The sequence below is a fragment of the Panicum virgatum genome, chromosome 5N, assembly GCF_016808335.1.
Source record: "Panicum virgatum strain AP13 chromosome 5N, P.virgatum_v5, whole genome shotgun sequence".
Classification (NCBI taxonomy): domain Eukaryota; kingdom Viridiplantae; phylum Streptophyta; class Magnoliopsida; order Poales; family Poaceae; genus Panicum; species Panicum virgatum.
In genome coordinates, this window is record NC_053149.1 from 6055393 (window position 1) to 6082804 (window position 27412).

General features: G+C 47.1%; 5 protein-coding genes across 12 annotated transcripts; 4 read left to right on the forward strand and 1 right to left on the reverse strand.

The window, feature by feature from the left end:
- The first annotated feature begins 1705 nt into the window (after positions 1 to 1705).
- On the forward strand, positions 1706 to 5937 carry LOC120676911. 2 transcript variants are annotated; one of them, XM_039958247.1, is made up of 5 exons: positions 1706 to 2146; positions 2850 to 3081; positions 3701 to 3791; positions 4664 to 4730; positions 5450 to 5937. In XM_039958247.1, the coding sequence occupies exons 1-5, from the start codon at positions 1721 to 1723 to the stop codon at positions 5501 to 5503; spliced, it is 870 nt and encodes a 289-aa protein (XP_039814181.1). In that variant the 5' UTR covers positions 1706 to 1720; the 3' UTR covers positions 5504 to 5937. The 2 variants fall into 2 exon arrangements, with proteins under 2 accessions (XP_039814181.1, XP_039814182.1); XM_039958248.1 differs by having other exon boundaries at positions 1868 to 2146; positions 2855 to 3081.
- A 702-nt stretch (positions 5938 to 6639) lies between these two features.
- On the forward strand, positions 6640 to 11468 carry LOC120676909 (DEAD-box ATP-dependent RNA helicase 14-like). 2 transcript variants are annotated; one of them, XM_039958244.1, is made up of 13 exons: positions 6640 to 6797; positions 6931 to 7194; positions 7339 to 7416; positions 7879 to 8004; positions 8090 to 8158; positions 8517 to 8786; positions 8986 to 9336; positions 9420 to 9697; positions 9875 to 10219; positions 10289 to 10345; positions 10417 to 10470; positions 10556 to 10600; positions 10919 to 11468. In XM_039958244.1, exons 2-13 carry the CDS (start codon positions 6955 to 6957, stop codon positions 11019 to 11021), a joined length of 2016 nt encoding a protein of 671 aa, XP_039814178.1. In that variant the 5' UTR covers positions 6640 to 6797; positions 6931 to 6954; the 3' UTR covers positions 11022 to 11468. The 2 variants fall into 2 exon arrangements, with proteins under 2 accessions (XP_039814178.1, XP_039814179.1); XM_039958245.1 differs by having other exon boundaries at positions 10429 to 10470; positions 10919 to 11445.
- A 174-nt stretch (positions 11469 to 11642) lies between these two features.
- LOC120676910 (phosphoenolpyruvate/phosphate translocator 3, chloroplastic-like) lies at positions 11643 to 14390 on the reverse strand. The gene is made up of 9 exons (XM_039958246.1): positions 13667 to 14390; positions 13445 to 13573; positions 13207 to 13359; positions 12998 to 13083; positions 12784 to 12868; positions 12583 to 12702; positions 12416 to 12484; positions 12173 to 12302; positions 11643 to 12045 (listed from the first exon to the last, which is right to left on the reverse strand). The coding sequence occupies exons 1-9, from the start codon at positions 14090 to 14092 to the stop codon at positions 11972 to 11974; spliced, it is 1272 nt and encodes a 423-aa protein (XP_039814180.1). The 5' UTR covers positions 14093 to 14390; the 3' UTR covers positions 11643 to 11971.
- A 3938-nt stretch (positions 14391 to 18328) lies between these two features.
- LOC120672571 (dol-P-Man:Man(5)GlcNAc(2)-PP-Dol alpha-1,3-mannosyltransferase-like) lies at positions 18329 to 22264 on the forward strand. 3 transcript variants are annotated; one of them, XM_039953057.1, is made up of 13 exons: positions 18329 to 18663; positions 18751 to 18785; positions 18899 to 19036; positions 19162 to 19230; positions 19567 to 19724; positions 19850 to 19916; positions 20004 to 20057; positions 20549 to 20637; positions 20756 to 20872; positions 21094 to 21200; positions 21291 to 21369; positions 21468 to 21524; positions 21745 to 22264. In XM_039953057.1, exons 1-13 carry the CDS (start codon positions 18510 to 18512, stop codon positions 21893 to 21895), a joined length of 1275 nt encoding a protein of 424 aa, XP_039808991.1. In that variant the 5' UTR covers positions 18329 to 18509; the 3' UTR covers positions 21896 to 22264. The 3 variants fall into 3 exon arrangements, with proteins under 3 accessions (XP_039808991.1, XP_039808988.1, XP_039808990.1); XM_039953056.1 differs by having other exon boundaries at positions 18420 to 18663; positions 19992 to 20057; XM_039953054.1 differs by having other exon boundaries at positions 18419 to 18663; positions 19850 to 20057.
- A 452-nt stretch (positions 22265 to 22716) lies between these two features.
- Positions 22717 to 26881, forward strand: LOC120672572. Of its 4 annotated transcripts, none has more exons than XM_039953060.1 (10): positions 22724 to 23037; positions 23139 to 23297; positions 23745 to 24121; positions 24276 to 24309; positions 24538 to 24762; positions 24898 to 24987; positions 25493 to 25558; positions 25636 to 25727; positions 25796 to 25843; positions 26445 to 26881. In XM_039953060.1, exons 3-10 carry the CDS (start codon positions 23778 to 23780, stop codon positions 26554 to 26556), a joined length of 1011 nt encoding a protein of 336 aa, XP_039808994.1. In that variant the 5' UTR covers positions 22724 to 23037; positions 23139 to 23297; positions 23745 to 23777; the 3' UTR covers positions 26557 to 26881. The 4 variants fall into 4 exon arrangements, with proteins under 4 accessions (XP_039808995.1, XP_039808994.1, XP_039808992.1 ...); XM_039953058.1 differs by having other exon boundaries at positions 22729 to 23037; positions 23139 to 23340; XM_039953059.1 differs by having other exon boundaries at positions 22729 to 23028; positions 23139 to 23340.
- The last annotated feature ends 531 nt before the right edge of the window (positions 26882 to 27412 follow it).

Here is a 27412-nt window from a genome sequence, read left to right on the forward strand (position 1 = left end):
CGGAGCCTGGCCGCGCACGACGCCGCAACGATCCGTTCAGCCCCCCCCCCAGAGCAACGCCATCGCCGCAGGTAGAAGGCCACCGTCAACCTATTTGTATTTGTAATGCACTATGTTCTTAGGACCCTGGACATTAGAATTTGTGATGGACTATTTGTGCATGTGATGGTCTAGTAGTGCTTGTGAAGGACCATTGTGCTTCCGAAGGAGTATTTGTGCTTGTGTAAAAGTATTTGTGCCCAGAAGCTACCTAGTATTGTATCCTGAGCTGTTGATGGTTCTGCTATTATATTGAGTGGAAATATGAAGAGCTTTATTTATCAGCAGGTCCAATCTCTTCAGTGGTTGTGTTATTTGTGCAGCAAGTTTTGTTCTACAACATCCTATATTTTTTTAGCTAAACTGTTTGTTGCTATCCTGTTGATAGCAACAAGAATAGAAATTGCTCACATCAATAGAACAGGAATAATTAAAAACACTAGAAGATAAAACACAACGAAAAATGTCTCAATTTAATGCAGGAATGAATAATCTATATAATAACTATTTCATGGTCATACTACATACTACAAACTGTTGAAAGATTCTGCACCTGGGTGGTTTTACCGCAGCCAGTTTCTCCAGAAATAAGAACCACCTGGTAAGAAATACAGGGGAACCAAATTGATATCAGAAGAAGGTGAAATAAATCGTCTGGTGACCTGGCAAAGTGTATAATGCATGAAGGAGAAAACAACAATGATCAGTTACTGAAAATTTTTGCTGCCCTCTGATTTTTTGTTTGGAACCAAGAATCATAAGAATTGAAACTGTGATCTAGCAAATGTTAGATAATTCTGCTGTGTATAAATATGTCACATCTATTGTGTGTTAACATAACCTTTATCCCTAAGAGGAAAAAAAAGAGAGGAAAAGACAGAATCCAACACCCAGTTTAATGCATGTGTGATATTGAAGTTAGGATACAACTTGATTCCATGTTGGATTACCTCTTTTATTGCCTTTGCAATATTTCAGATTGAAATATATAACTTCCAAATGTGAGAAACCTTTCAGGAAAAAAAAAATGATACCTAGTGATTATCCAAAGTTGAAGTAATAACATCCTTAAATGACGAAATAGGAAGCTTTGATCTGTCTTCCATTCTGGGCTGCGAGAGAGGCTGACGCGGCAGAGCAGTCTTGTCGCGCCAACACACCTGGCGTGACAAGAAGCATCTGTCGCGCCACTGCATTTGGCGCGACAAAGCCGCCCACGTCAGCGCCCCGCTGGCGCGCCGCTGCGCACCGCCGTTGTCGCGCCACTACAGCTGGCGCGACCAAACGGGCTATACCGTGAAAATAAAATCCATAGAAGGTTAAAAATAAAATATTATTAAAAAAGGTTAAAAATAAAAAAAAAATCCCTAGCAGTGTTTGTTTTATAAGCTACGTCCACAGCTTTGTATGTGTACGTGGTTGCTGGACCGCTTGAGCCCTGAGGTAGTCATATATGCAGGAGCAGAATCTCGTGCTGTTCTTTTTTCAATGTCGCGAGGACAATGGTCGCGAGAAATTCGTGCTGTTGGTACGTGAAAATTAGTTAGTTTTTTTAGAGGAGCGTGAAAATTAGGTTTTTTTTTTGAGAGGGCGTGAAAATTAGGTAGGTAGCGGCAGAAGCCGATGCTGCTGTGGGCAAGCAAGCAAGCCGGCCCAGTTGCTCTCAAGAGGAGGTCCATGTATGAAATGGCGGAACGGAGGCCGGTCGTCTTCACGGCGCGCTGTCAAGATTAATCAATCACGCCCGTCCGCGTCAACCCCACCGGCCACCATCCCCGCTCGCCTCGCCTTCCTTCCTGACCCCTCTTATCCAAAATCACGTGCGATCGTGACGCGACCCCCGCTCGCCCTCGCCTTGCGATCCCGCTCGCCCCGCAATCCGACCGAGGCGAGGCGCGAACCACGGAACCAGGCCGACCGACCGAGCCAATCGATCCGGCGAGTGAAGTGGGCGCGGCGCGGTGCGGGCTTTCGGCATGGCGACCACGCGCGGCGGCGGCGGATCGGCGTCGAGGGTGGGGGACGGGGACGTCGACCTGGGCGAGGGCTGGAACTGGGGCGCCATCCCGCGGCTCATCTCCTCCGCCTGCCTCTTCCTCTGCTCCGGGTGGGTCCCCCCCCCCCCCCCCCCCCCCCCCCCCCGCTTCGCCCGCGTTCCTCTTCGCTCGTCATTGCTTTTCCTTTTCGTCTGGTTTCTTCTACCGAGTGCGATCCACGCCGCCTAGGATGGGCCGTAGGAGGAGTGAATCGGCTGCTTCTGGCCGGTACGCGGCTGTGGATTGTGGCAGATTGACGTGGTCGGTAGAGTGCGTTGCAGGAGGGTATCGAATGAATTGATAGCTCTACATGGAATCGTTCTATCGCGAGACGACAGGGCGTTTCAGTGGGCGTCCGCGCATGGTTCGTCTAGGCTTGTGATTGGTTTCCCTGGGCTTCTGTGGATGAGCTCTTCATTTCCTGGAGATTAGATGTGAGAAGGGAAGGATGTTCGAGATGGGTATGCTGTGCGCGCACTACAGTGGTGTGTCACTGATTAGTGACTTACCCGATAGCTGTTCGCATGCTTTATCCCTGCAATTTACCATCAAACTTTGACATGTCAATACTCGTTGGTGACCTAGCTAGTAGGTTTCTAGGTGGGGATTGATCTTAAAATGTTCTTGTGGTCTCTGATTTTTCACCCACTAGTGGAAGTGGAGGGTTACCTTTACCTTGTCTGGCTCTGCTTGCAATCTGTTTCTCTTCCATACTTTAGCACCTTTGGTTTTTTTATTGCTAATTGTCTACATGTCCAAACTCCTTCCAAACAGAGCAGAGGCTGTTTTGGATGCTGTGATAAGGCTGTAAAGCAACTGGGTGAACTGTCCAGGAACTTGATTACACATGACCAAATTCCCATTGGAGAGACATTTTGGAGTACAACCACCATCGAGGTCGAACCAGCAGATCTTAGGGGCATTTCTCCAGTCAATACATCCAACTGGGCCTTTGATCAGCATGGAACTGGAAGCAGCCATAACCTTCCTGAACTTGGTAATAGTGGTAAGTCTTTCTGAATCATGCTGGCCTTAGCTTGATAAAGTCTTTTAAAACCACCATGGTTTGACATAGTCTAAATATTCATGTTGAACTATGTCATGGTTTCACATAACATTTGTAACTATGTCTGCAACAAGGTCGATGCGTTTGGTGTACCATTCTACCATGTAATAGTTTTATGTGATTCTAAGCAAAAAAAAATATATTTGGAAGCCTTAAATCCATAGTTTTGTACTGCCACCTTTCATAAGATCTGGTACATTTTGCTACTAGATTGGCCTGTTAGAAGTCTGAGCAAGCAGGAAAGGCAGTGTTCTGGTAGTGGAGGGCTGCTTGACCTCTCAACCCAACCGTGATTGACAACTAGGACCAGCGAAGGTGAATGACAAATTGGCTCATTTTTTTAAAGAAAGATTGAAGAAATTTTGGGTAGGCAAGGTATTGCCTGATTGTCATTCTGATAACAAGTGAATGGATAACAGGAAATGTGCATATTGCATCTTTTTTGCATCTGCCTAATTACTATTCTTATGTTCTTGCTGGACCAAGTGAAATTGGAGCACCTATTGTGAAGGACCTTAGTATGGTGACCTGAAATTCAAAATATTAAATATTATTGCAGGACTCATTCTTTGGGAACAGACCAGGCAGGAGTGGACTGAAATTAGAAGTCTGCGACCGAAGGTGAAGCAGGTTCGCGAACCAGTATTGAGGTATGAGAATTGACAGAATAAGATGATCTATAAATGCATAGAAGCAGCCCGGAAAAAATTGCCATAACCTTTTCTGTCTGAGAAGGATATTATATAAAATTTGTGTTTCAACTTTCAGAAACAATCTTACAGAAACAGAACCAGTTTCATTTTATTCACATTTTTTTCTTCTGAAGTTTGAGATCGTTCCGCTTTATTAATTTTTATCTAGGTGATTTCATTTGTAATGACCATTGATGGTTCCAATTTCTACTGGTATTGTGCTCTGCTAGTATAGTTTATCGCTTTCATCCATGTTGCACGCGATATGTGGTTCTTTACTCAATATTCTTTGTATACTCCCTCTATTTCACATTACTTGTGCATCATCCTCTGGGGTGCCAATGTTTCCACTTTCTACTGCTACTTTAGTGATGAGGGAGAGATCAAGTGAGTAGAATAATATTTGATAAGGTCATGGTGATCTACTGATCTTGGACATATACTGAAGCTATGGAGTGTATTATCACTGCATGTCTCATTTATTATACTGTTAGAAAAGAAACATGACATTAGTTTAAATCGCCAAGAAACTTCCATAAGAAATAAATAGAGTTCTTATGAATCAAATTTGATGGCAGCTGCTCATCTTACAAAAAGGATGCTGAGAACCAGCTAAGAATTAAATTATAATCAGAAAAAGGATATCCAGTCTTGTTCTTGTACAGTTTGTTTCGCTCGAATTTATACTAGGTTCTGATTTCAATCCCCCATAATATGCTGAAACCAAGTATCTTATTTTTTGTTTGTGATGGTGGGTTTCTTGGGAATGCTATCTTGGTGTATTATGAAGTCCTATGCATTTACGCTCACCAATACTATTTGTTATGCAGTTGGAATGCAGCATATGAGAGTCTGCTTGGATCAAATAAGCCATTTCCTCAACCCATTCCTCTTCACGTAAGATCTAATGCATTTCAGTTGACCATTTTAATGTAGGGAAAAGTCCAATTTTCACCCTCCAACTATCACAAAAGTCTCATTTTCAACCTTCAACTACGAAACCAGACAACACAGGACATCCAACTGTCAAAACCGGGCAAATTTGGCCCTTAGGGTGGTTTTGAAGGTGGTTTTGCATTTTCTAAAATAAATAAATAAATCTAATTAGATTTAAAAAATCAAAACTAATTCATTTTAAATCAGAAAAATATGAAACCAGTACCAAAATTTTTCTAAAAATGTAACCTATCTATTATTGCTCCATTTGAATCTTAGTTATTAAAAATAATAGGCATAACTGCAAGCAGCCAAATATTATGAACATAAAAAAATTAGATCTGAATAGCTCATAAGTCATGTGACAATTGATAGGTTACATTTTTAGAAAACTTTTGATACCCATTTCATAATTTTTTGACTTAAAATAAATTAATTATAAATTTTTTTAGTGTAAAATTGAATATTTTTAATTCTCACAAAATGAAAACCACCTTCAAAACCACCCTAGGAGCCAAATTTGCTCGGTTTTGACAGTTGGATGGCCTATGTTGTCCGGTTTCGTAGTTGAAGGTTGAAAATCGGACTTTTACGATAGTTGGAGAGTGTAAACCAGACTTTTCCCTAATTATCCCTTTAATGTATTGTGCGTTGCTTGAACCTGGATCATGAAATTGCAGGAGATGGTCGATTTTCTTGTGGACATCTGGGAGCAAGAGGGGCTGTATGACTAATACAAATGCTCTCATAGGGATAACACGTAGTTGTTCCTCAAGAAAGGATAAAGAATGACATAGGTTTAGGCTTGAGCTGAGGTAACAATGGTTTGGCCTGTCATGCATGTTTTTGTTCATGGAGGCCAGTTGTACTTGCTGAACACAGTACTGCAGTGGTAACCGGCCAACTTGTAATGTTAGATAAGTCGTGATAGTCGCTTTATTGACTTTGTCAAAGAAAGTGAGAAAGAAGGTGTGTGGTATTGAGTTGTGGACAAGAAGTGTGATTTGTATTGATTAAGAAAGCATTAACACCGATGCTGTCGGTTATAGAGGGTTGGATTATTCTAGGGGTTGAGGAGTCATGTCAGTGTCCATTTCGTGGTGATGAACACTGACAGCTACCTCGACTGGTCCGATTCTGAAATATTAAATTTTGTTTGGTGCCGTCATGTGTAGAGGCTGTATCTTGCGACTTGTGACGAATGGTCTCCCTTGGTGATCATCTATCATGATCTTGTTTTATGTTAGCACTATATCTGGAAGTGTAGAAAAGTTCATGATCTGACAATGAATTAAGTGCACGCTCAACAATAACAGCTACTAGCTGCTTCGGGCGATCGAGTTGCAATGCCTTCTTAAAGTTTGTTTGATTACTCGAACAAAACATAGCGATTGCCAATAGCAAACGTGCAGTCGTGCACATGGCCGGACGCCGATGACGTGTGACCCCGACCCCGAAGAATGCCCGATGTGTCACCGTGAGATGTTCCAATTGCTAAGAAAGGAAAGCACGGTGAATAAGTGATGGTTTGGGCCGAAACCAGCAAAAGATCACCTGCGCGGGGCCACCGGCCCCCCGGGGCGGAGCGTGGGCGCGGCCTTCCGCGCGCTCCTGCGGGTCCCACCACCAGCTGTGGCTAGGGGTGGTAAAGGGCCCAACATTTTGAACTAGAAAATCTAAGAATCGGGCCATAAAAGGGCCGGGTTCTAAACATATGTATTTTTAAACTAAAAATTTTAAGGGTTTTATTGGGCTGTGAAGAGGCCATTAGGGCCATGGCCCATTACCACCCCTAGCTGTGGCCCCCCACTTCACATCCTCCTCGCACATGACTGGTGACTTGTCCTCGCCTCCTCGGCGCCTCCGCTTCCTTGCATTTTTTTTCCTCCCCTCCTTTTTAATCGGCGACGCCTACTCAACCCGACCGCAGCCGGTCAGAGAAGGGTTCGGTGCCGAAAACCCCAATCGCCGCCGCCCCCCTCCCCTCCTCCGGCCGCCGCCGCCTCCCGCATTCCGCCGCGCCGATCGGTAGGACTCGCCCGCTTTCCACCCCTCCGCAACCCGATCCCTCTCCTCGCGCGCGCATTGCATCTCGTCCCCGTCTCGCGATGTGGGGTCTGTGTTTTTGATCTGATTGATTCGTGGGTGGGCCGTGTGGCAGGGTTGGTGAGAGGGGCCGCGTGGGATGGCGTCGTCGGCGTCTGCGCCGGCGTCCAAGGGTCCGCGCTATGCGCCCCCGGATCCGACGCTGCCCAAGCCGTGGAGGGCGCTCATCGACGGCAACACCGGGTACCTCTACTTCTGGAACCCGGAGACCAAGGTCACCCAGTACGAGCGCCCCGTCGCGGCTGCATCCCCCTCCCCGTCGCAGCCGCCTGACTACTCCAGGCCCGAGGAGAGGGCGAGGAGCAGCGGACCTTCCGAGGTAACAATAATCCACTTTCTCTTTATTCTTCCTGCGTTTTAGGAATGTTGCGTCCTACGAGGCTTGAGGTCGGCAAGATGGTCGGTTGTTTAGAGACTACACGTGTACGTGATTGTCATTGTAGTCTGTCGTTTGGTGTTTCAGTTGCACTCGGAAGCTGCGGTGAGCCGCTCGCAGTATGCGCCTTCGTCTGATAACAGAACAAGGAATGATCACTCAGAGGTGCACGATTTCCTCTCTCTTTGTTTCACTATATCAATCGTGTGTTACATTTCCTACTTTGTGCTGCATTTGCTCTGTGGTGCGCACGTGGTTTAGGGCAAGGATTCTAGTAAAATATAAATTGGTGCTGGTTTATTTTGTCGAACGAAGTAGGTAATTGGTTAATGAAATTCAGGTGATGACCTTTTCATGATTGATCTCTGTTTATCAAGAGGTGTCCTGTTTTTCAGAAGCCCACTGGAGCTGCATACATAATGTGCTTAGTTATCATTACATGCACGAACACATTTTGTATTTACAGTTTTACACTACATTGCGGCTTCACAGCTGCAAGAAGATGCAGTAATACTGTAGTAATAATGGTGCAGCAAAGAGCAAAAACTATGGTCTTAAAGGAGCATGATCATAAGCGATGTAGTGAATGTTTCCTGCTCCACACATAATATGTTATTCTGTTTCCAGCCACGCTTTGCAGCTGAAGCGAATGTTTCACAGAGTGCTCCTTTCACCAATCAATTTTCTCAAGCTGGCAATGGAAGCCAAATGTCGACAGAAGCATATCGTGCTAAGCATGAGATTAGTATCGTTGTATGTCTTCAACCAATCCTTTACCCTCGATCACTCTCGTTTGTATTTTTTATGTTACTTAATTTCTCCATTCTTTTGTTAACAGGGTAACGAGGCGCCAGCACCATTCATGACATTTCAGTCAACAGGCTTTCCGTCAGAGATTCTAAGGGAGGTAGGTTCACAAAATGCACACCAATTAATGTGCTTTGTCGTATCCTGTTCTAATGGAACTAGGTGGTTATCCTGCATTCATTGTACCTATGCATGATTAAGCTGGATTTTCTTTTCACCAGGCTCTTCAAGTCAACATTCCAAGTCGGGGTTCGACCTGTTTGTTGTCTTGTAAAGCCTCCCGTGGTTTGGAGCAGATCCTTTGTTTTCAGTCCACAGCTGCATGATATATAGCTAAAAATGAATCATGAGAAGCTTTTCTCCTTGCTATAGACTATTCTTAGACTTGTATCATTATATATTTATAGTATTCACTATTCACATATTACTCATCTCTGAAGGGGGTCTATTTTTTACAGGTTCTGCAGGCAGGATTCTCTGCACCAACTCCTATCCAAGCTCAGTCATGGCCAATTGCTCTAAAAGGTCGTGATATTGTAGCTGTGGCGAAGACAGGTTCTGGAAAAACACTGGGATATCTAATTCCAGGGTTTATTCTTCTGAAGCGTCTACAGCATAATTCAAGGGAAGGTCCAACAGTATTAGTTTTGTCTCCAACCAGGGAGTTGGCAACGCAAATTCAAGATGAAGCAATCAAGTTTGGCAGATCTTCAAGAATATCTTCCACTGTATGTTGCTTTGTCTTTTTCTTAAGTCTGTTCCTCACTGTGCTTTATCAACCGAACTTGTGTCATATTTTCAAATGACTTACTATGCTAGCATCTCTAACCATACAATAGAATCATATGTGAGCATATGGAAGTTCCTTTTACTTTAATATATGTTCTACCATGGGATGTTATTTAATAATATTTTTTTTATTTGAAGTGCTTATATGGAGGTGCCCCGAAAGGCCCTCAGCTAAGAGAGTTGGATCGTGGTGCTGATGTTGTTGTTGCAACTCCTGGGAGATTGAACGACATTTTGGAAATGAATAGAGTGAGCCTGCGTCAAGTATCATATCTTGTCCTTGATGAAGCTGACCGTATGCTTGATATGGGATTTGAGCCACAAATAAGAAAAATTGTTAAACAAATACCATCTAAACGGCAAACTCTTATGTACACTGCAACATGGCCAAAAGAGGTGAGAAAAATAGCGTCGGATTTACTGGTTAACCCAATTCAAGTTAACATTGGGAACACGGATCAGCTGGTTGCAAATAAGTCAATTACCCAGGTAAGAAAATGTTATTTTCATTTTGTCAAACAAGACAATATGTTTCTGTACTTTGATTTGATGGGGTTTGTTGCACACTGCAGCATGTGGAAGTTATCTCACATTCGGAGAAATCAAGACGACTTGATCAGATCTTGCGTTCACAAGAGCCTGGGTCCAAGGTCATAATATTTTGCTCTACCAAGAGGATGTGTGATCAGCTGGCTCGGAACCTATCACGGCAGTATGGTGCTTCTGCTATTCATGGCGATAAATCACAGGCTGAGAGGGATTCTGTGTTGAGTGACTTTCGAAGTGGAAGGTGTCCAGTTCTTGTAGCCACTGATGTGGCCGCTCGAGGCTTAGACATAAAGGATATCAGGTTGGACCACTATCTTTGTTGCTTCCCAATTTTTTAGAGAATAACTTTCTAATCATTTGGTCAATGGTGTCATAGTCATGCTAATGCTGATTGTAAATGATGAATGAATACAGAATTTAATATTCCATAATATCTTGAATATTGCCCACTGACAATCCTTCCAAAATCTTGTCACAGAGTCGTGGTTAACTATGACTTCCCAACTGGTGTGGAGGATTATGTCCATAGAATTGGGAGGACAGGTAGGGCTGGTGCAACAGGATCTGCCTACACATTCTTCGGTGACCAGGACTCAAAGTATGCTTCAGACCTTGTGAAGATTTTGGAGGGTGCAGACCAATCTGTGCCACAACAATTAAAAGAAATGGCTCTTCGTGGAGGATATGGTGGAAGATCACGTCGGTGGGCATCTTCTGATAACTCTTATGGTGGTCAGGGATATGGTGCTAAAAGATCCACTGACAGCTTCAATAACAGTAACTTCGGCAACCAGGCGGTGGGCGGTTCAAGCTTTCACTCGAGGTGTGTATCAGTTTCTGTTTGAATGCTGCCTTTTAGCCCAGTACAAACCTGATGAATCATCAACTACAGCTTCTATAACAACACAAGTGGCAGTCAGTTTGGTGATACTCCGAGCTTTCGTGGCAGGTATGTCAAAAATTTCTATTCTATACTGTCTCTGACCCATCTATACATTATAATGAATCATCACTCTACAGCTATGATAACAGCAGCCACAATAACCAGAGTGGTGCTGCCAGCTTTCCTCCAAGGTGTGTATACAAATTTTTCCTGTCCAGATGCTTGTTTGTAGCTTATGTATGCCTGCTAAATAATTAATTGCCATCTTCCATACAGCTCTGGCAACAATCAATCTGGGGATGGTCTCAGTTTTCATGAAAGGTACTCTACATAGGCACATCTTTACCACCTTTGCAATTACCCATTCATTGTCTCATCTGGAATTCCAAAGTTTAGAGACAAAATCTCTGAACTTATCAGGTTTAATTTAGTGTCTCTATGAGCCTGTTGTGCTAACAGCATCTTGTTCATGTACTTAGCAAAAGCGACCTGTTTAGCCTGAGAACAAAATTAATTTGGTGAAGCATTTGTCCTGTATCTTTTTTCCCAGCAGCTGTTGTCACTTTTCCTAAGTCCCTTGCATGTGGTTGTCCTTGAAGAGTGTATCGTAATCATCTGTATCCTCCTTCCGGTTGGCAGGTTCTATGGACCACTTGGAGGGGATCAAAGCAGAACAAGCAATGATGGATTCCGTGCTAGGAGCAGGAGTCCAAGCAAGGCTGTGGGAGTTTCCAACTGGTAACTGCATCTTTTAGGTGCAACCCAGTTTTGCGATGGTGATGAAACCAATTAGATAAAGATGGTACCCCTAACTAAATTATATTATTTCCTTTGTTGTCCCGCTTAAACCAAAGGATATCATGGAACATCACTAACTTAGGATATGGGTGTTGGAACTCATCCCTAATGGTTTCCTGGTATGCTGATTTGATGCCTGGGAGAAGCCTGACACCTTACCATGTGCCGGAGGTCGTAGTTTGTAAAGCGTTGAAGCCCAACTTCTTTCCTAGTATACCTCCTAATGCTAGAACCTGATTATGGGGAAATAGGCCACTTGGGGCTGAGTTTTGGCCGGAATGGACAGTTGACATTCCTGTTTAATGTTATGTAAAATCTTAGTCGATGACTGTTGTAAATGCTTGCAGCATGTTTTATATTGAACTGAATGTCCGTTATTACATGTGCTGAAGAATTATCCTGCCCATGTGTGCCTCTGCTCAGGCGAGTTTGTGTCCGTTATTACTTCTTCGGCATAAGCGCTTGCATCTGGCTGCGGTGGCGCATGAACCACACAAAGGCGTGGGTGGCCGTCTGTTTCCTGTGGTTTGTATATCTGTTGGATTTTAATGGACAGGACACCATGTCTCATGAAACTCGGGAATATATTCATTCATGTATGTTGCAGCTGTGCAAACGAGCTGCCTGTGCCCTCATCTACTGTGGAGACTCTGCTTGATTAGCTCCACTTCTGCGCGTGGGTCCAGGTCCGGTCTGTGACCTCAAACATACGTCAGAGGATTTTGTTCCGATTACGTGATAAGGCGACCTGGGTGCACCTAGGTGACAAGGGGTCCAGGTAAGTGGCCCGTCTGGACAATTAGGCGACACCTTTATAACTATGATCCCGATCTACTCTGTATACCTCGAAGTTGTGTATACAAGAAATTTTCACGAACTACTGTAATCCATCCCTCATGCATTCTTCGGCTTCTTTGTTCTCGTCAGCCTAGAGTACAGGAAAACTCCCCCTAATGCAGCACCAGTTCCTGGAGCAAGAACGGCAAAAATGAGTGCCAAGAAAAAACAGAAAAAATGAGTGACATGGTTAAAAGGACCATCAGAGCTTGAAGCGGTGACAGCATCAGTTTTGGGGCCATTGGTCAAAGAACTTACCTAGTGCATTGACAGGCGAAATGGGGGTGCTGAAGAAGATGACTGAAGAGACGATGACAACCACGCGCTTCACGCAGTTGGCGACGGAGTGAGTCACCGGTGACACCCTCGACAAGATCAAGTAGGAGAGCTGCCATTGCAAGGGAAGATCAAGCATCAAAGTCAAGCTTTCTCTTTTGAAGGAAAAGATAATGGTGAAGACTCATGGCCCCTAGGGGATTAAGAACAAGGTTATCTCGTCACCTTCTGATAGCCATGGAAGCACAACCCTGCAAGTGCTGCCCTGACGCAGAGTTCTTGGAGGTTCAAGCCCTAAATGATGGCAAAACAAATTATTGTGAATTGATAGTTTGGGGATTCGTAGCACAGCTGATTCAGTTAAATTTTGTCTGAATTTTGAAAACGCTTACCGTGCTCTGGAGGTACCCTGGGGTGAACTTGATGCCCTCTGCGAACAGCATCAGAGGACAAGACAGCAGAAATGACAGTATAGTGATCACTGAGAAGAGGTTTATGTCATCCATAGCATCCTGCATCACAACTCACAAGACATTTTTTTTACTGCAACAGTCCACTGATTGACGGTGGTAATCTGATGAAAGAAGGTTCACCTTGTCAGCGGCCAGGAGTTTCTTGCTGAGAACATTCCTTGATTGGTTGGTCAGATTGGACGCCATGGCGCTCCAAAACCCAGTCCTGATCCCCAGACAAAATTACAGTGTCAACTGTCAAGATTCCTCCAATCATTGAGTCCCAACAGCAAAAAGGCAAAGGATCGTTCGGTGGGATGCCAAGAATCTCCAATCGGTAGGGGGGAGCACTGACCAGTTGAAAGAGACTTCCGTGAATGAAGCCAAGGCGACGCCGCCAACGATCGGCACGAGCGAGCCCAGCACTGGCAGGGAAGGAACCTGCAGACGAGACGGCGAGCAAGCGAACTGAGCTGAGCAACAATCGACTGAATTCTGCTGACTCCACGGTGGGAATCAACTGGATCGGAAAGAACTTGTTTCGCAGGTGTTCAGGTGGCCAACCTCGCCGAGGAAGAGGGCGGAGAGGAGGACGGTGAAGAAGGGCTCGGAGGCCTTGATGGTGTGGGTGAAGGAGACGGCGACCTTGCCCAGGCTCATGTTGGTGAACACCGTGCCCAGCATGTGCCCCAAGGCCAGCGGCGCGATCTTGCCCAACTGCAGCCGCACACAGATTAGGAAGCAGCAGACGAAAAAGGTTGCAGATTTTCTCGGTCGTCGATGGCGGGAATGGCCTCCTCACCTGCGCGGCGGAGATCCTGGGCGCCGGGTGGAGCCTGGTCGCCCACATGAGGAAGATGAGCAGGGAGCCGAAGGCGAGCTGGAAGGCGGTGATGGTGTACGGCAGCGGCAGCGGCAGCGCGCCGAGAACCTGCAGTGGCGAAAGAACCGCTGAATGATCTTGATCGCATCGAGGCGATGGGAGCAGGGGATCCGGATTCTCGAGACGAAACGAATGGCCGACCTGCTTGTTGTAGATGTTGAAGTAGATGTTGAGCAGGTACCACGCGACGATCATGGCGCCCAGCTGCACCGTGGCCGCAATGCCGTCGGCGCCGGCGCCCTCTCCCCTCGCCCTCGCCCCAGCACTCACGTCGTCCGCCGGCACCGATGCCGCCGCCGCAGCAGCAGCAGCAGGCATGGCGACCTCCCCATTCCTATCGCTATCGGACAGCAGCGACAGAGGCCGGAGCCGGCAGCCGCCGCGAACGCGGAGGAGCGGCAACGTCGGCGCAGCGGCGAGCGCGCCCCGGGTCCCGAAGGAAGAGGAAGAGGAGAAGGCGGCGGCGAGGCCGGCATGGCGCGAGGCGAGGGCCGAGGCGCGGCCGCGCGTGGCCCCAGACCACGACGCTCCGGAGACAGAGGTCGCCGCGGCCGCCGCGCCCTGCATCTTGCGCGCGGCGTTCTCGCGATTGGTCGCCGCCGCCGCCGGCGCCCGCGCTTAAAATAGTGGGCCGGCCGCGCTGCGCAAAAGGTGGCGCCGGGTGAATCTTCCCGGAATCCCGTACTCGTTCGTCCCTGTGGCTTTGCGATGTAGTAGGACAAGTATTGACGCCAGGAGACCGCACTGGCAGGTTGGCAGGGGCGGCGCACAAATGGGACTTGGAAGGCGGCCTCGGGGCTCCTGCCCTTCTTCTTCCTCTCACCTTCGTCGTGCCTATGTCGTCGACATCTTGGCCCTATTGGATTCAGCATCTAATGGCCGTTGGCGCCACAAGATTTTATTTTGAGTAAAATGCACGGGGTTTAGTTGACATGTTCTGTTTATGTCCATAAACTTTGAAAATATATTTTTAGGTTCACAATCTATTCAAGTGTGTCACTTGAGGTCCAAAACATCTCTTAACAGTGTTGACCGTCTACATGGACCGCCACGTAGATCCAACGTGGACCGTATATTTGCAAATCACCCCTCCCAAGCTGAGCCCTCCTCAATTCTCCCTCATCCTTTCATCTCCTCTGCTCCCGCACCGCCGGGCCGCTGCAGCCCCGCTCCTCGGCTCCCTCCCCGCGCCTTGGCCATGGGTGCTCCTGCTTCCTCCCCGCGCCGGCCATGGGCGCGCCCCTCCTCCCTCCCTCCTCCGGCCTCAGCTCCGCGCCGCCGCGGCCTCTCCCCTCCTCCCTCGCCGCGCCGCCCCGGTCCTCCTCCTCCTCCCTCGCCGCGCCGCCTCGGTCCTCCTCCTCCTCCTCCCTTGCCGCGGAGGCCCGTGGCGCGGAGGCGCTCCGCCACCGGCCGGATCCGCGCACGGCGCGGCGTTGCCCCGCCCCCGGCAGCGCGGACCGAGCTCGGGCCGTCTCTCTGGCCGCCGGCCATGGCGGGTCATGGCGCGACCATGGCGACGGTGGCCCCTCCTCCCTCCCTCTCCCTCCCTCCTCCCTCCCTCTTCCTCCCGCTCGAGCTCACGGGGGGCAGAGCAGGGCGCCGCCGCGGCCCCTGCTCCGTGGCGAGCAGGGCCGGGCACGCGCGGCGGGCGAGCACCCTCCCTGCTCGCGCAGAGCAGCGAGCCGCGCCGCCCCTGCCCGGCTCGCTGCCCCTCCCCACCTCGAGCTGGCCCGCGCGCTGGCACCGGCGGCGCGGAGGAGGTGCGGAGGACGGCGGCGTCAAGGAGGTGGCGGCGAGCCTCCCTCTGCGGGCGGCGGCCACGGCCCCTGCTCGGCCGGGCGCGCGCGAGGCGAAGGTGGAGGCGACTGGGCGAGCGCCGCGGATCCCCAGCCCTCCCCTGCACACGCGGCGCGGTGGAGTAGTGCGGATGGCCCGCGGGTGGCTCGCCCACGGCGCGGCGGAGGCAGGGCGGCCCGGGCCCCCTCTCCTACTCCATGGCAGGCCCGCTCGAGCTCGGCCGGATCTGGCGGCCCTGGCGGGCCCGCCGCGGAGGAGGCCGGCCCCTGCTCCAACGCGCGTCTCCGGCAGCCATGGCAGATGCGCGGCGAGCCGGAGGCGCGGTGGGACAGGGCCGAGTGGCGTGAGGAGGCGGCCCGTGCTCGCGGGGGGGGCCTGGGCGTGCCCGTGCCCTCGAGCTCGGCGGCGGCGGCGGCCATGTCACCTCTGCGCGCGGGGCGGGGCGCGGAGAAGGGGCGGCCGGCGAGCACCTCCATGGCCGGGGCGGGGCGCGGAGCAGGGGCGGCCGGCGAGCACCTCTGCGCTTTGCCCATTCCTCCCTCCCGGCGAAAGGCCTGGGGGAACAAAGTGTAGGAAAGGGGTGATTTGCAAATATACGGTCCACGTAGACGGTCAACGCTGGTAAGAGGTGTTTTGGACCTCAAGTGACACACTTGAATAGATTGTGGACCTAAAATTGCACTTTCAAAATTTATGGATCTAAACAGAACAGGTCAACTAGTTTAAGGACCCCAATATATTTTACTCTTTTGTTTTTGTTTTCCAACCCAAAAAATGGCGTCACCGGTAAACTGAGGTCGGATGTGCACGGAGATAACAGTCGAGATCAGGCACGTTATCCTGCTCGAGAATTCAATTCCAAGCGTTGGAAACCCAACGCTTCTAGTGATGCGTAGGGCTGGATATCGAGCCAGCTCGGCTCGACTCGGTGCAGCTCGAGCTGGCTCGGTAAGCAAACGAGCTGGCTCGGCTCGTTAACATACCGAGCTAGAGTGCCGGCTCGGCTCGGCTCGTTTACGAGCTCGAGCCAGCTCGTTTAGCTCACGAGCCACAGCACAAAAAAAATACAGGCGCGCTCGGGCTCCCCGACCTCCTCCCCGACGGACTCCCCGACCTCTTCCTTCTCACCTCCCATGGACGACGGAGCCATGGAGGACGGAGGCGGACCGCCCCTGCCTTCTCCTCGCCGCTCGAGCCGCCCCTGCCTTCTCCCGCCGCCCCCTGCTCAGATCTGCACCGGCGAGCTCCCTCCTCTACAACAACTCCCTCCATGCGGGCGGAGGGCGGAGCCGCAGCGGCGCGTGGCAGAGGGCAGAGATGCAGCGGCGGCCGAAGCCACCGCGGGGGCGGAGGGCGGAGCCGTGGGGCACGTGAGCGTCGAGGATGGGGGCGGAGCGAAGGCCGGCGGAGTAGAGGACGGACACGGCAGGCGGGAGGAGTTTGGGGCGGCGGCGTGAGGACGATGGGGTCTCTCGTGGTAATGCTGGACTGCCGGATGAGGGCGGCCGGGCGGTGTCCAGTTTTACTTAGGGTTCCTTTGTGGGCTTTTCTATGGGTCGTTGTTGTGGTGGGCTGGTGGCTAGGCGCCTGCCGCCTGGGCTGCTGCTTTGGCTCGCCTGGCTCGTGAGCCAGCTCTCGAGCTGGTTCGTTTGGTTACCGAGCTAGAACACCGGCTCAGCTCGCAAGAAAATTCAAACGAGCCGAGCCGAGCCACTAACGAGCGAGTTCGAGCGAGTTATCGAGTCACGAGTTTTTTTGTCCAACCCTAGTGATGCGCCCATTTTCATGCATCCGTCTCCATTACGAATTTAGGCCCTGTTCGGCTGGACATTATTTTGCTGGGCTGACGACTGTTATACAGTGCTGGCTTATTACCGTTGTCTCTCGCATCTACTGTAGCTACAGTACGTTTCAGCCCAGCCAGCATTGGCTTATAGCCCAACCGAACAGTGCAACGGATGCAAAAGTTAGCAGAGCCAACGCTCGTGGTTTGTGGCCTCGTGCCGCTTACCAACTCCGACTGAAAAAACGAAGGGCTCAGGGCACACGAATTTAGAAGACATCCTTTTCGTTTCAAGATGAGCCAGAAGGAGAAGAGAACAAGCGCATCTCCAGATCGCTGAATGGTGAGAAGACGACACGAGGTACAGTTCAGTGGCGAGATCCTGGCGGGCAATCCCGTAGTTCTGCTCGTCAATTTTGAAAGGAGAGGGGCATGGATGCTCTCTCTCTCTCTCTCACTCTCTCTCTCGTCTCGTGTGGTCGGAGCTTCAGAGTTAAGGTCAGGATCACCGGCGCGCGAGATGAATCCGGGCATCCGGCGAGCCCTCGCGTTGCGACCGTGAACCGTTGCTTTAGCGAACGGGTCCGGCAACAAAGAGGACGGAGCACTGCTCAGCCATGGGATAAGAATAAGAATACGGTGGTGGCTGCCAAAGCGAGCGCAGTGGAATGGTAATGCCCGTCGGAATCGACCGAGACGCTGTCGGGGAGGGTGACGCGCGCCTCGACGGCGACCGCCCGCCGAAGGAGACGACGACTCGAGATCCCCCCGAATGGGCCCAAAGGCATCTGACCACCGCGGGCTCCGTAGCCCAAATCAAATCCCTCGCGGCCCAAAGCAGGAGGCAATGCCCCCATTGGGGTCCATGAGCCCAGATCGGCATCGTCGCGGTGAAGGCCCATCTTGGCCCGCCTAACGGGTGCGCACCCTCCCTTCGGGAGGCATATCCGGTGCAATCACCGAACTGGTGAAAGCACCGTGAAAACAAACTAGAAATGTCTTCAAAAAATTCTGAAAAAAATCATGAATGTACATCTCGGTCTACTCCATCTACATATAAAATTTCACGATCAAATTCATCTTACACTTACAGTTACAAAAAAGACAAATTTTCTGACAATCATTAACGTTCAAATGCAGCCCAAATTTGTTTTTTTTACTGTTAGAGTAAGATGAATTTGATCATGAAATTTTATATGTAGATGGGGTAGACCGAGATGTACATTCATGATTTTTTTCAGAATTTGTTGAAGACCTTAGTTTGCTTCACGGTGCTTTCACATTGCACCGCATATCCCTCCCTTCGGCGGCGTTGGGTCGTCGTCGGCCGGCGGAATTCGGCTCGGCTCGTCTTCCTCCTGGATCTGCCGCCCGGTGGTACCTCGGTCGCCGCCGGTGGCAAGCATGGCTCGGGCGGAGAAGAAGCGCGCCGTAAGAACGGCCACGGCGGCGGCGGAGAGGCCGTCCGGGATGTCCGACCGGAGGCCGCTCTACTTCGCCGCCTTCCTGGTGCTCGCCGACGCCGCGCTCGTCGCGCTCATCATCGCCTTCGTCCCGTGTCCGTAACTTTAAATTCAGCGCCTCCTTGTTCAGCTCTCTGTATCTCTTAATTGCCGCTAATCAACTCTGTTGCTTCAATGTACAGATACCAAGATCGACTGGGACGCCTACATGTCCCAGGTACCAGCATAGTGAACAGATTGCTGATTTCCTTCTTTTTTGACTCAAGAAATTTGGAATTTGGGATAAAAACTGTGATATTGGCCGATGTTGGTGTGTGTTTGATTTGCTAGGTGGATGCTTTTCTGGAGGGGGAGAGGGACTATACCAAGATCGAGGGAGACACAGGACCATTGGTCTACCCGGCTGGATTCCTCTATGTCTACTCCGCAATTAAGTTCCTTACCGGCGGCCAAGTCTTCCCTGCTCAGGTCACCGCAGAGTGAAATCTGTTTGACAACACGAACTCGTTTGCTCTGCTGCGTCTTCACCTCTCATTGTTATCAAATGCTTGGCAGCGCTTAAGAGTGCTGAATTCTTGGGTACATGCCTGCAGATTTTGTTTGGCGTCCTGTACATTGTCAACCTGAGCCTCGTTCTTCTGCTTTACGTCAAGACTGAAGTGGTACTTATGCAAAACTGATCACTTTTTTCCTTCTTTCCAGTCCTAAAGTTCAGACTTCAGCGATTGTGATTCTCATATAGAATAGTCTTCTTTTTAGTTCTTTGTTTATTCAGCAAGGATAATTTGACAACCAGTTGATATTCTATTATTCTGTCATGCGTACTCATCTACAGACAATCCTTTGTCTAGCCCAGATAAGATAACTTACGAATGTGGGATTTTCTTTAGTTCTGCAATTATAAATCAACAATTGGTATGCTGGGAGGGATCCCAAAGTTTCTTTTGGTTGCTCTTTACCCAATGTGGTTTCTAATTCTCTCTCAATAATGGACGCAGCTTCCATGGTGGGCTTTAGGTTTGCTTTGTTTGTCCAAAAGGGTTCACTCCATTTTTGTGCTCCGCCTTTTCAACGACGGCTTCGCCATGACATTGCTCCATGCTGCTATGGTTTTGATTATTTATCATAAGTGGTACCTTGGCCTAATAGTTTTCAGGTGATCTCAACAGTATGGTAGTAAATTGCATAAGTCTGCTTCTTATTTTTTATAAACTGCCAAACAGAAATACCATTGCTAGAAAATAACTTCTGACATTTAGTTATTATCAATCTTTTTTGCAGTGGAGCTGTCTCGGTTAAGATGAATGTCCTTCTTTTCGCTCCTTCTTTGCTTCTACTGATGGTGAAGGTACAAATAACAATTGCACCATGGTTTGTTCCTTCCTTACATCTTTCTATGCTGCCAACTGTTACCCTTACTCAGTTGTTGGTACAGGCCATGAGCATCAAAGGAGTCTTCTTTGCCTTGTTTGGAGCTGCTGTAGTACAGGTGCATTGTTCTTTCTTTTATTTTCTTTTCTTTCCTTTTTTTTTAAAAAAATGGCTCATCCCAATCCAATATTCCCAGTTTGTCAAACGGTCTTCTTAGCACCATGTATTAATATCAGTTTGTCTATGCTTGGCAGTTTCTTCTACCTTGTTAGTACAATTTACTTCTGCTTCATATAATATTATAATGTCAAATTGAATGCTGCTAAATCTTTTGCAATTTCTTTATCTTAAAACTTCAAAGCATAGTGATGTTTTCCAGTAGCGTGTCACAAAGGAATTAACTTTACAACTAATTGTGTCTTTCATATTCTGTTAATTGCACTTTACTTTTGGAGCATTTCTAGCTTATCAGATTGTATACATGATATTGTTTATATTGGCATGGAAAAGTTAGTGATTATTGATTGTATACTGCTAGACTGTAGCTGGTTAGATGGGACACAAGGTATCACACTGTTGATTATAACGATTTGTATTTCCTGTCTCTAGGTATTGTTGGGTATGCCATTCTTGCTGTCACATCCAGTTGAGTACATATCAAGAGCATTCAATCTCGGTCGTGTCTTCATCCATTTCTGGTGTGTATATAATATTTCATGAATTTCGAACCATTTCAGCAGCACCATTATGCCCTGTGTATCACACACTACATGTGACCTCCTAGTTATGGACAGAGTTAATTGTTTTTTGTTTCAGGTCTGTGAACTTCAAATTCATCCCAGAGAAGTTGTTTGTGTCCAAAGAGCTTGCTATTGCGTTGTTGATTCTTCACCTCACTACCCTTATGGTATTTGCACACTACAAGTGGTTAAAGTGAGTACTCACCACTCATACTGAGTGTAATCAGTTAGCAAAATTCTACACTCATCTCAATAGTCCAATGTGCCCTCAATTTTTCTCTCTAATATATCAGTCTTTCTAAGAATATTTGCACGTTTCTAACTTATATCTATATCCGTACATTTGGAGAAAAATGCTAGGATATTTTATAATGGTTGTGCTGGTGCATAACATTCTTTTACTTTTGTTGACAGGCATGAAGGAGGCCTATTCGGTTTCTTGAATTCCAGATTTAAACATGCCAAATCAATTCTACAGCTTTTTTCCAGCAAGCCCAGACCATGCATTCTCAGTAAAGAACGTGCGTTAGACTGCAATCCTTAAACTAATGACAGCATTTGGATCTCTTTTTTATTGCTTGACTAACTGGATAGCTACAACATAATTCCAGATATTGTAACCGTTATGTTTGTCAGCAACTTCATTGGCATTGTGTGTGCCCGATCATTACATTACCAATTCTATTCCTGGTAAGTACAGGCTCCCCTCAACATCGAAAGTGTTAAGTATTCATTTGGCTATTGTTTGTGAATGCTAGAATCCAAGTTGGCTCCATTCTGTTGTGCAGGTACTTCTATTCATTGCCTTTTCTGTTGTGGAAAACGCATTTTCCGACCCCTTTGAGGTAAGGTTCCACGCTCATATAGACCTGTTTCTGCCTCAGTCTATATAATAGTCTTGCAACTTTATGAACGAACCAAACATGATCATATTGATAGAAATGTCTGCTTCCTTTTTGTGAAGATTAAATGCATTCTTCTTCTTTTGAAACTAAACAGTGCGTTCATTCAACTATTCATCCACTTGGTTTGGACTCTTATTTTCATTTCCCCTCATTCTCTCAGGATCATTCTATTTCTCGGTGTGGAGCTCTGCTGGAACATTTACCCTTCAACTGCCTATTCATCACTGCTTTTGCTATTTCTGCACATCTCCGTTTTGTTGGGTATATGGTTTTCACCGACTAAGTACCCTTATATCGATAAAACGACATGACAAACATATCAAGAAGTCACAGGTCAATATGAGGCTTCCCTGTAAAAATTCTTCAACCTTTGAAGGTAGCAGTAGTGATATCCTTTTTGTGCGGATAGAAGCAACGCCAAAGGCTTTTGGAATTTGTGAGATGCATTTTTCCAATACTCTTGGTCTTAATTGCCCCAAGATTTCTAGAGTAGCATCTAGACATGCCAGATGTGTACTTCCATTTTGAAGAACAGATATACAGAAAGCCACAAATCTTTTCATGTAAGACCTTTGACAATGAGATGTGAATCAGGGATGCTTGGCGTGCGCCAGAACGTTCGGATGTATACCAGTACGTCCGCGAACAGCAACGTGATAAAACCCTTTTCCCTTTGTTTTTGGGTGTGTTTAGTTGGTGAAATATAAATTTTTGGATGTCACATCGAATGTTTGACCCGGGAGAGATGTTCGGACACTAATTAAAAGTCTATTTTCGGAACTCACCTAGAAACCGCGAGACGAATTTTTTGAGGTCTTTGACCGCATCATTAGCACATGTGGGTTACTGTACACTTATGATTAATTATGCACTAATTAGACTTTAAAAATTCGTCTCTTCGTGTACATCTAAATTGTACAATTAGTTTTGTTTTTTAACTATATTTAATGCTCCATGCATATGTCCAAAGGGGAAGTCAAAAATTTTCTGGTAACTAAACGGGCTCTTTATCTTGACTTGAGGTTGCGAAGGAAAATCGATACATGCACAAATGATTGAGTCATCATCCATCCATCCGTCCGATTCCAAGCAGGCGGTCCGAGTTGGAGAACAATTTGCCTCCATCTCACTTGTCTCGCACCTCCTGATCTCCAGATCAGCTGCCCCGTGCCGCCAGCCTCCAATCCAATCAAGCACGGCAAATATGTGGCTCCCCCTCGCCGTGGTTGGTTTCTTGGTTTGTTCACTTCTTCTCTCGCTTGCCCCGCCGACTCACTCGTCTCCTGTGGCCGCGCTGTCCTGTGTTGTGTGAGGGGGAGGGTGTCTGTCAGGGAGGCTTCCCGACGGATCCAGATTAGTAGCCAGCCGCAGCGCAAGTCCACCGCCGGCGCCTCCCTTGACTCCGAGATTCTTGCGAGGAACTGGAAGAGATCTGCCCATTCATGTATCATACGTAATTCATCATCTGCACATCCTATATTCTGCCCGACATTTATGAATTCGCATATACTGACGCGCACATGTCTCCCCCCTCGTCTCAATCTCGAGGAGTAGTATAATCGGCGGAGGAAGACGCATCACATAAACGAGGTGGAAGGAAGCTCGGAGAAGGCGAGCGGCCAAGGGGAGTGGAGGTTCTTGGCTTCTTCGTCATCCGCTCCTTTTCCTCTTCGTGTCCGGAAAGCGCCTCCGCCGGCGTGTCTGAAACTCCGGGTTGGTCTTCCCGGGCGCGATCCTTGCAACTAATCAATCGCCGGTATATTCAGCTCCCTTCCCCACTTCATCATCTACTCGGACGATAGGTTTCTTGATGCCCTCTGCTTCGTTGTTCGTTAGTTTCGTGCGTGCGCGTCGATGGAACAGCAAAAGGTTGCATCTTTACCTTTTGCTGGAGGTACCCAGGTTGCAGGATAGATACTGAAAAATTCTGATTAGTTTGTTGGTTCCTTTCGCTCTCTTGCTCCTGTTCTTTTGCCTTTTCTTTCTCTGATTGGCAATTAGTACGATATTGGTATTGATGTCTCTCTTTGCCGGCACGGGAAGTAGAAAATTACTCCTTTTTATTCCATATAGAACGGACACGAGCAAGTATGGAATCAAATTTACCTGACAAGGACGGGGGCTGTGAACTTATATGATGTGTTGTTGATGTGGTGGCAGTGGTAGACCAATTCAACATTCCAGTCGTCAGCCATGGCCGTGGACACCACTGAACCAGAGTACTGGCTTAACTGGAGGTTTTTGCTATGCGCGCTCTGGGTGTACTCCTGCATGGCTTTGGCATGTTTCTTGATCTGGAAGTACGAGGGGCCCAGTTCACGGAACAGCAATGGCGATGGCGGCGGAGACAGAGAGGAGGCGCCATCCCGGGCCGGACCTGGAGTTGTGTATCTTGAAGATTGCTGGAAGGTGTGCCTTGAGGAGATCCACCCTGGCTGGTTGCTGGCATTTCGCCTTGTGGCCTTCTTCATTTTGGCTTCGATTCTTTTGGTAGACATCATCACTGATGGATGGAGTATCTTCCTATACTACACACAGTAAGCCAGTCTTCATCCCAATTGATAATAATTCCTGGAAGTAGTTTCACTGGTCACAACTCCAAGAGCACTGATCATTCTAGCTCAGCACATTATTTACTGAATAAATATACAGGATGTGGTTTGATTTTTTGTTGTTCTGTACATGGGACAGGTGGACGTTCTTGCTTGTCACCTTGTATTTTGGGGTATGTAGTTTTTCCTTTCGCTGTTGCCTGCTTTATCATTTATGATTAGCTGCCTACGTGACAGATTCCATGTGTTATTGAACGTCTGTCGACATTGAAACAAAGGGCAATTTCAATTTTCTTTGTGGGATTCATCTGAAGCAGATTGTAGTTTATATATGCTTTCACACCCCTATTTCACAAATACTACTTGCTAGTTCATTTCGCTGACACATTCTTTATTTTTAGCTTGGCTCTCTGCTTTCAATTTATGGATGCTATCAGTATGCTTACAAGATCAGCGGAGATGGATCTGATCTGATAGGATCTGGTGCAGATCGTGGCTCATATATCATTGCTCCAACAGTGGAAAGTGCATGTGACCATGTAATCAAAAGTCCTTGTTACAGTAAAACACATGGAGGAAAAGAAATTGCAGGATTTTGGGGTTACCTCTTCCAAATTATGTTTCAGGTAACCCATCATAAGCATGCCTTGTCGCTTTGACATAAACTAGGCATGGTTTAAATCAATCAAAATCGAAATATAAAAACTGACCACAGCATCGCTCTACCTGTTACTCTGCTCAAATCCTGTATTCTTGTACAGACAAATGCAGGTGCTGTGTTGATTACGGATCTGGTGTTCTGGCTTATTTTGTACCCTTTCCTTGCCCACAATGAATATGATATGAATTTTGTGAGTACTCTCTTCTGATATTTTGAGATATTTTATTTCAATCTAAGATCTAAAAGTACCGTATTTAATCAGAAGAAAACAGCAAGGCAGTTAAACAGAACATGAGGGGAAGAGAACTACTTTGCGACTTCTAAAAAAAAGTTAAAACAATTTATCTGTACATCTTGTTTGGTCATCCATATTGTAACATGTAATGAGTACTTCTAATACTTATTGCCATATTTTTGTACAAAAGATACTTGAAACGGTCAGATTCACAGTTTAATGGGTTTTCGCTAGTCCATATCATACTCACAAAGTTATTTTTGTCCAAGTGGTTCAGTGTTTCTTTTCAGTAGTTACGTCTTGCCGTCTGGTTCTAAAGAAGAATGCTCCCCGACACACGCACACACACACAAAAAAAAATTGATTACACATACTATCGGCATGGTAAACCCAATTAGAAACATTTATTTGCATTCGTGGCTTTTTATAATTGTGTTCTTATAGCCGTTGCGCATTACAGATTCTGATTGGCACACATTCAATTAATGTTGTCTTCCTAGTTGGTGATGCTGCTCTAAACAAATTGGTAAGCATTTCACGCTGAATACTGATCCATATCATGATGAACTGATCTCTCTATTGACCATTTAATCTACAATGCAGCATTTCCCGTGGTTTAGGATAGCATATTTCCTGCTGTGGACAGGCCTTTTTGTTAACGTTCAGTGGATCATCCATGCTAATGTGTCAATTTGGTAATGCACGCTAACTGTGTTTTTTCTTGCTAATAAGGTGAAAACTCACACGATTTGTGTTTGTTCAGGTGGCCTTACCCATTTCTAGACCTGACATTCCCCGCAGCACCTGTATGGTAAGCTCTACTTGCTGAAAGAAGTACTTCTGTTCTGCTAAGTGGTATCCTTATGTGCAACTATAGCATCAGTAGTCCATATCAGAAATGTGGAATCTAGACATTTGATGAAAGTAAAAGTGCAAGATAGACATAGCTATGAAATTTTATCTGTGTAGTCTCTTCATGTCATCTGATTCAGATACGATGAGAGAGAGTACCAAAAGAAAATACACTTGAAAATGTTTCCATACTACATTAAAAGAGTTATTATTTCTGCGACATTAGTGTTGTCTATGCACATCTAGATTGGCTAATTTCTGAAGTCAGATAGTTAGAAATGGTGGTATGAAAACAATTTTGCCTTTTACTTTTGGTTGGGTTTAATGTTCTAGTTTTGTGGCTGCTTTTCTGGACAGTTTACTTTTCAGAACATTTAGAGTCATGATAAAAATACATAGAAAAGAAAAGAGTTCGATGCGTAAATAGTTTAGGTTATTGGCTCACTTGCCACTCAGCTCAACAAGGAATTTGTTATCATTCTGTTTCTATCATATGCCAGTATTATTGATGCTGTTAGTTTTAGACTGTGATTTCGATAAATGAAAACCTCTCTTGGCAGGTACCTGGTAGTGGCATTGCTGCACTTCCCGTGCTATGCTCTCTTCACCCTGGTCCTGAGGCTGAAGCATTCTGTGTTGGAAAGTTGGTTCCCTCAAACTTATGTTAACTAACCAAAGATAACTATAGCAGTAGCTGGCTGTTCCTATACAACCTCCTGGCTCCTGCGAAATCAAGCAGATATTCTGCTCACTCTCTCTCTACACCTCGACATCACATTTTTCACAAGTAGATTACACCTGTCGCTTGACAGGTTTCCCTCAAAGTGGACATGTAAATTGGCAGAGCATGTTCCAAAAATTTTGAGACCAACAGCTTATTCAAACCAGCTGTTGCCTCTAGCATCATACCCATTTCCCCCAATGAAGATGTGTGTACAGTCCATCATATACTTACAGTTTTTCTTCAACAGCTTCCATGACTCGTGTACTTCTTGCAGTCTTTTGTTGTTTTTTCCCTCATTTCTTTCAGTCTTTTCTGTGGCACATCAAATTTCTATAGTACTTCACACTGTCTTTTTGGCATCACCAAGATAATAAGAAACCAAGAAAGCATGAGCACAGGATGGGCCTCTTGAGCGTTTGGGCTTGACGCAATGGAGCTGGCCCGCTGTAAACCTGAGAGGTGGGCCATGATCCATCTCTAAGTGGGGCCAGCGAAACGATTGTGGGACCCACTGCCCCCTGGCCGCCTCGTGCTGCAGAAAGGACGGAACCTGCCAATTTAAAAAAGGGAAAATTTGATTCATGACACTACAACTCTGTGAAATTGGGTTTCATGTTTAAAATCATACCACTCAATGGCGGATTTTAACATGAAATCTAATTTCAAGAAGTTGGAATGACATGAATCCAACTGACCCTTTAAAAAAACGGGAGGGGAAGAGAGGTACGGCGAAAAGGCTGAGCACCTTGTACTGCAGCGTGGCAGGCCGCAGAGTCACGTGCGCACAGTCACCAGTGACCCGGC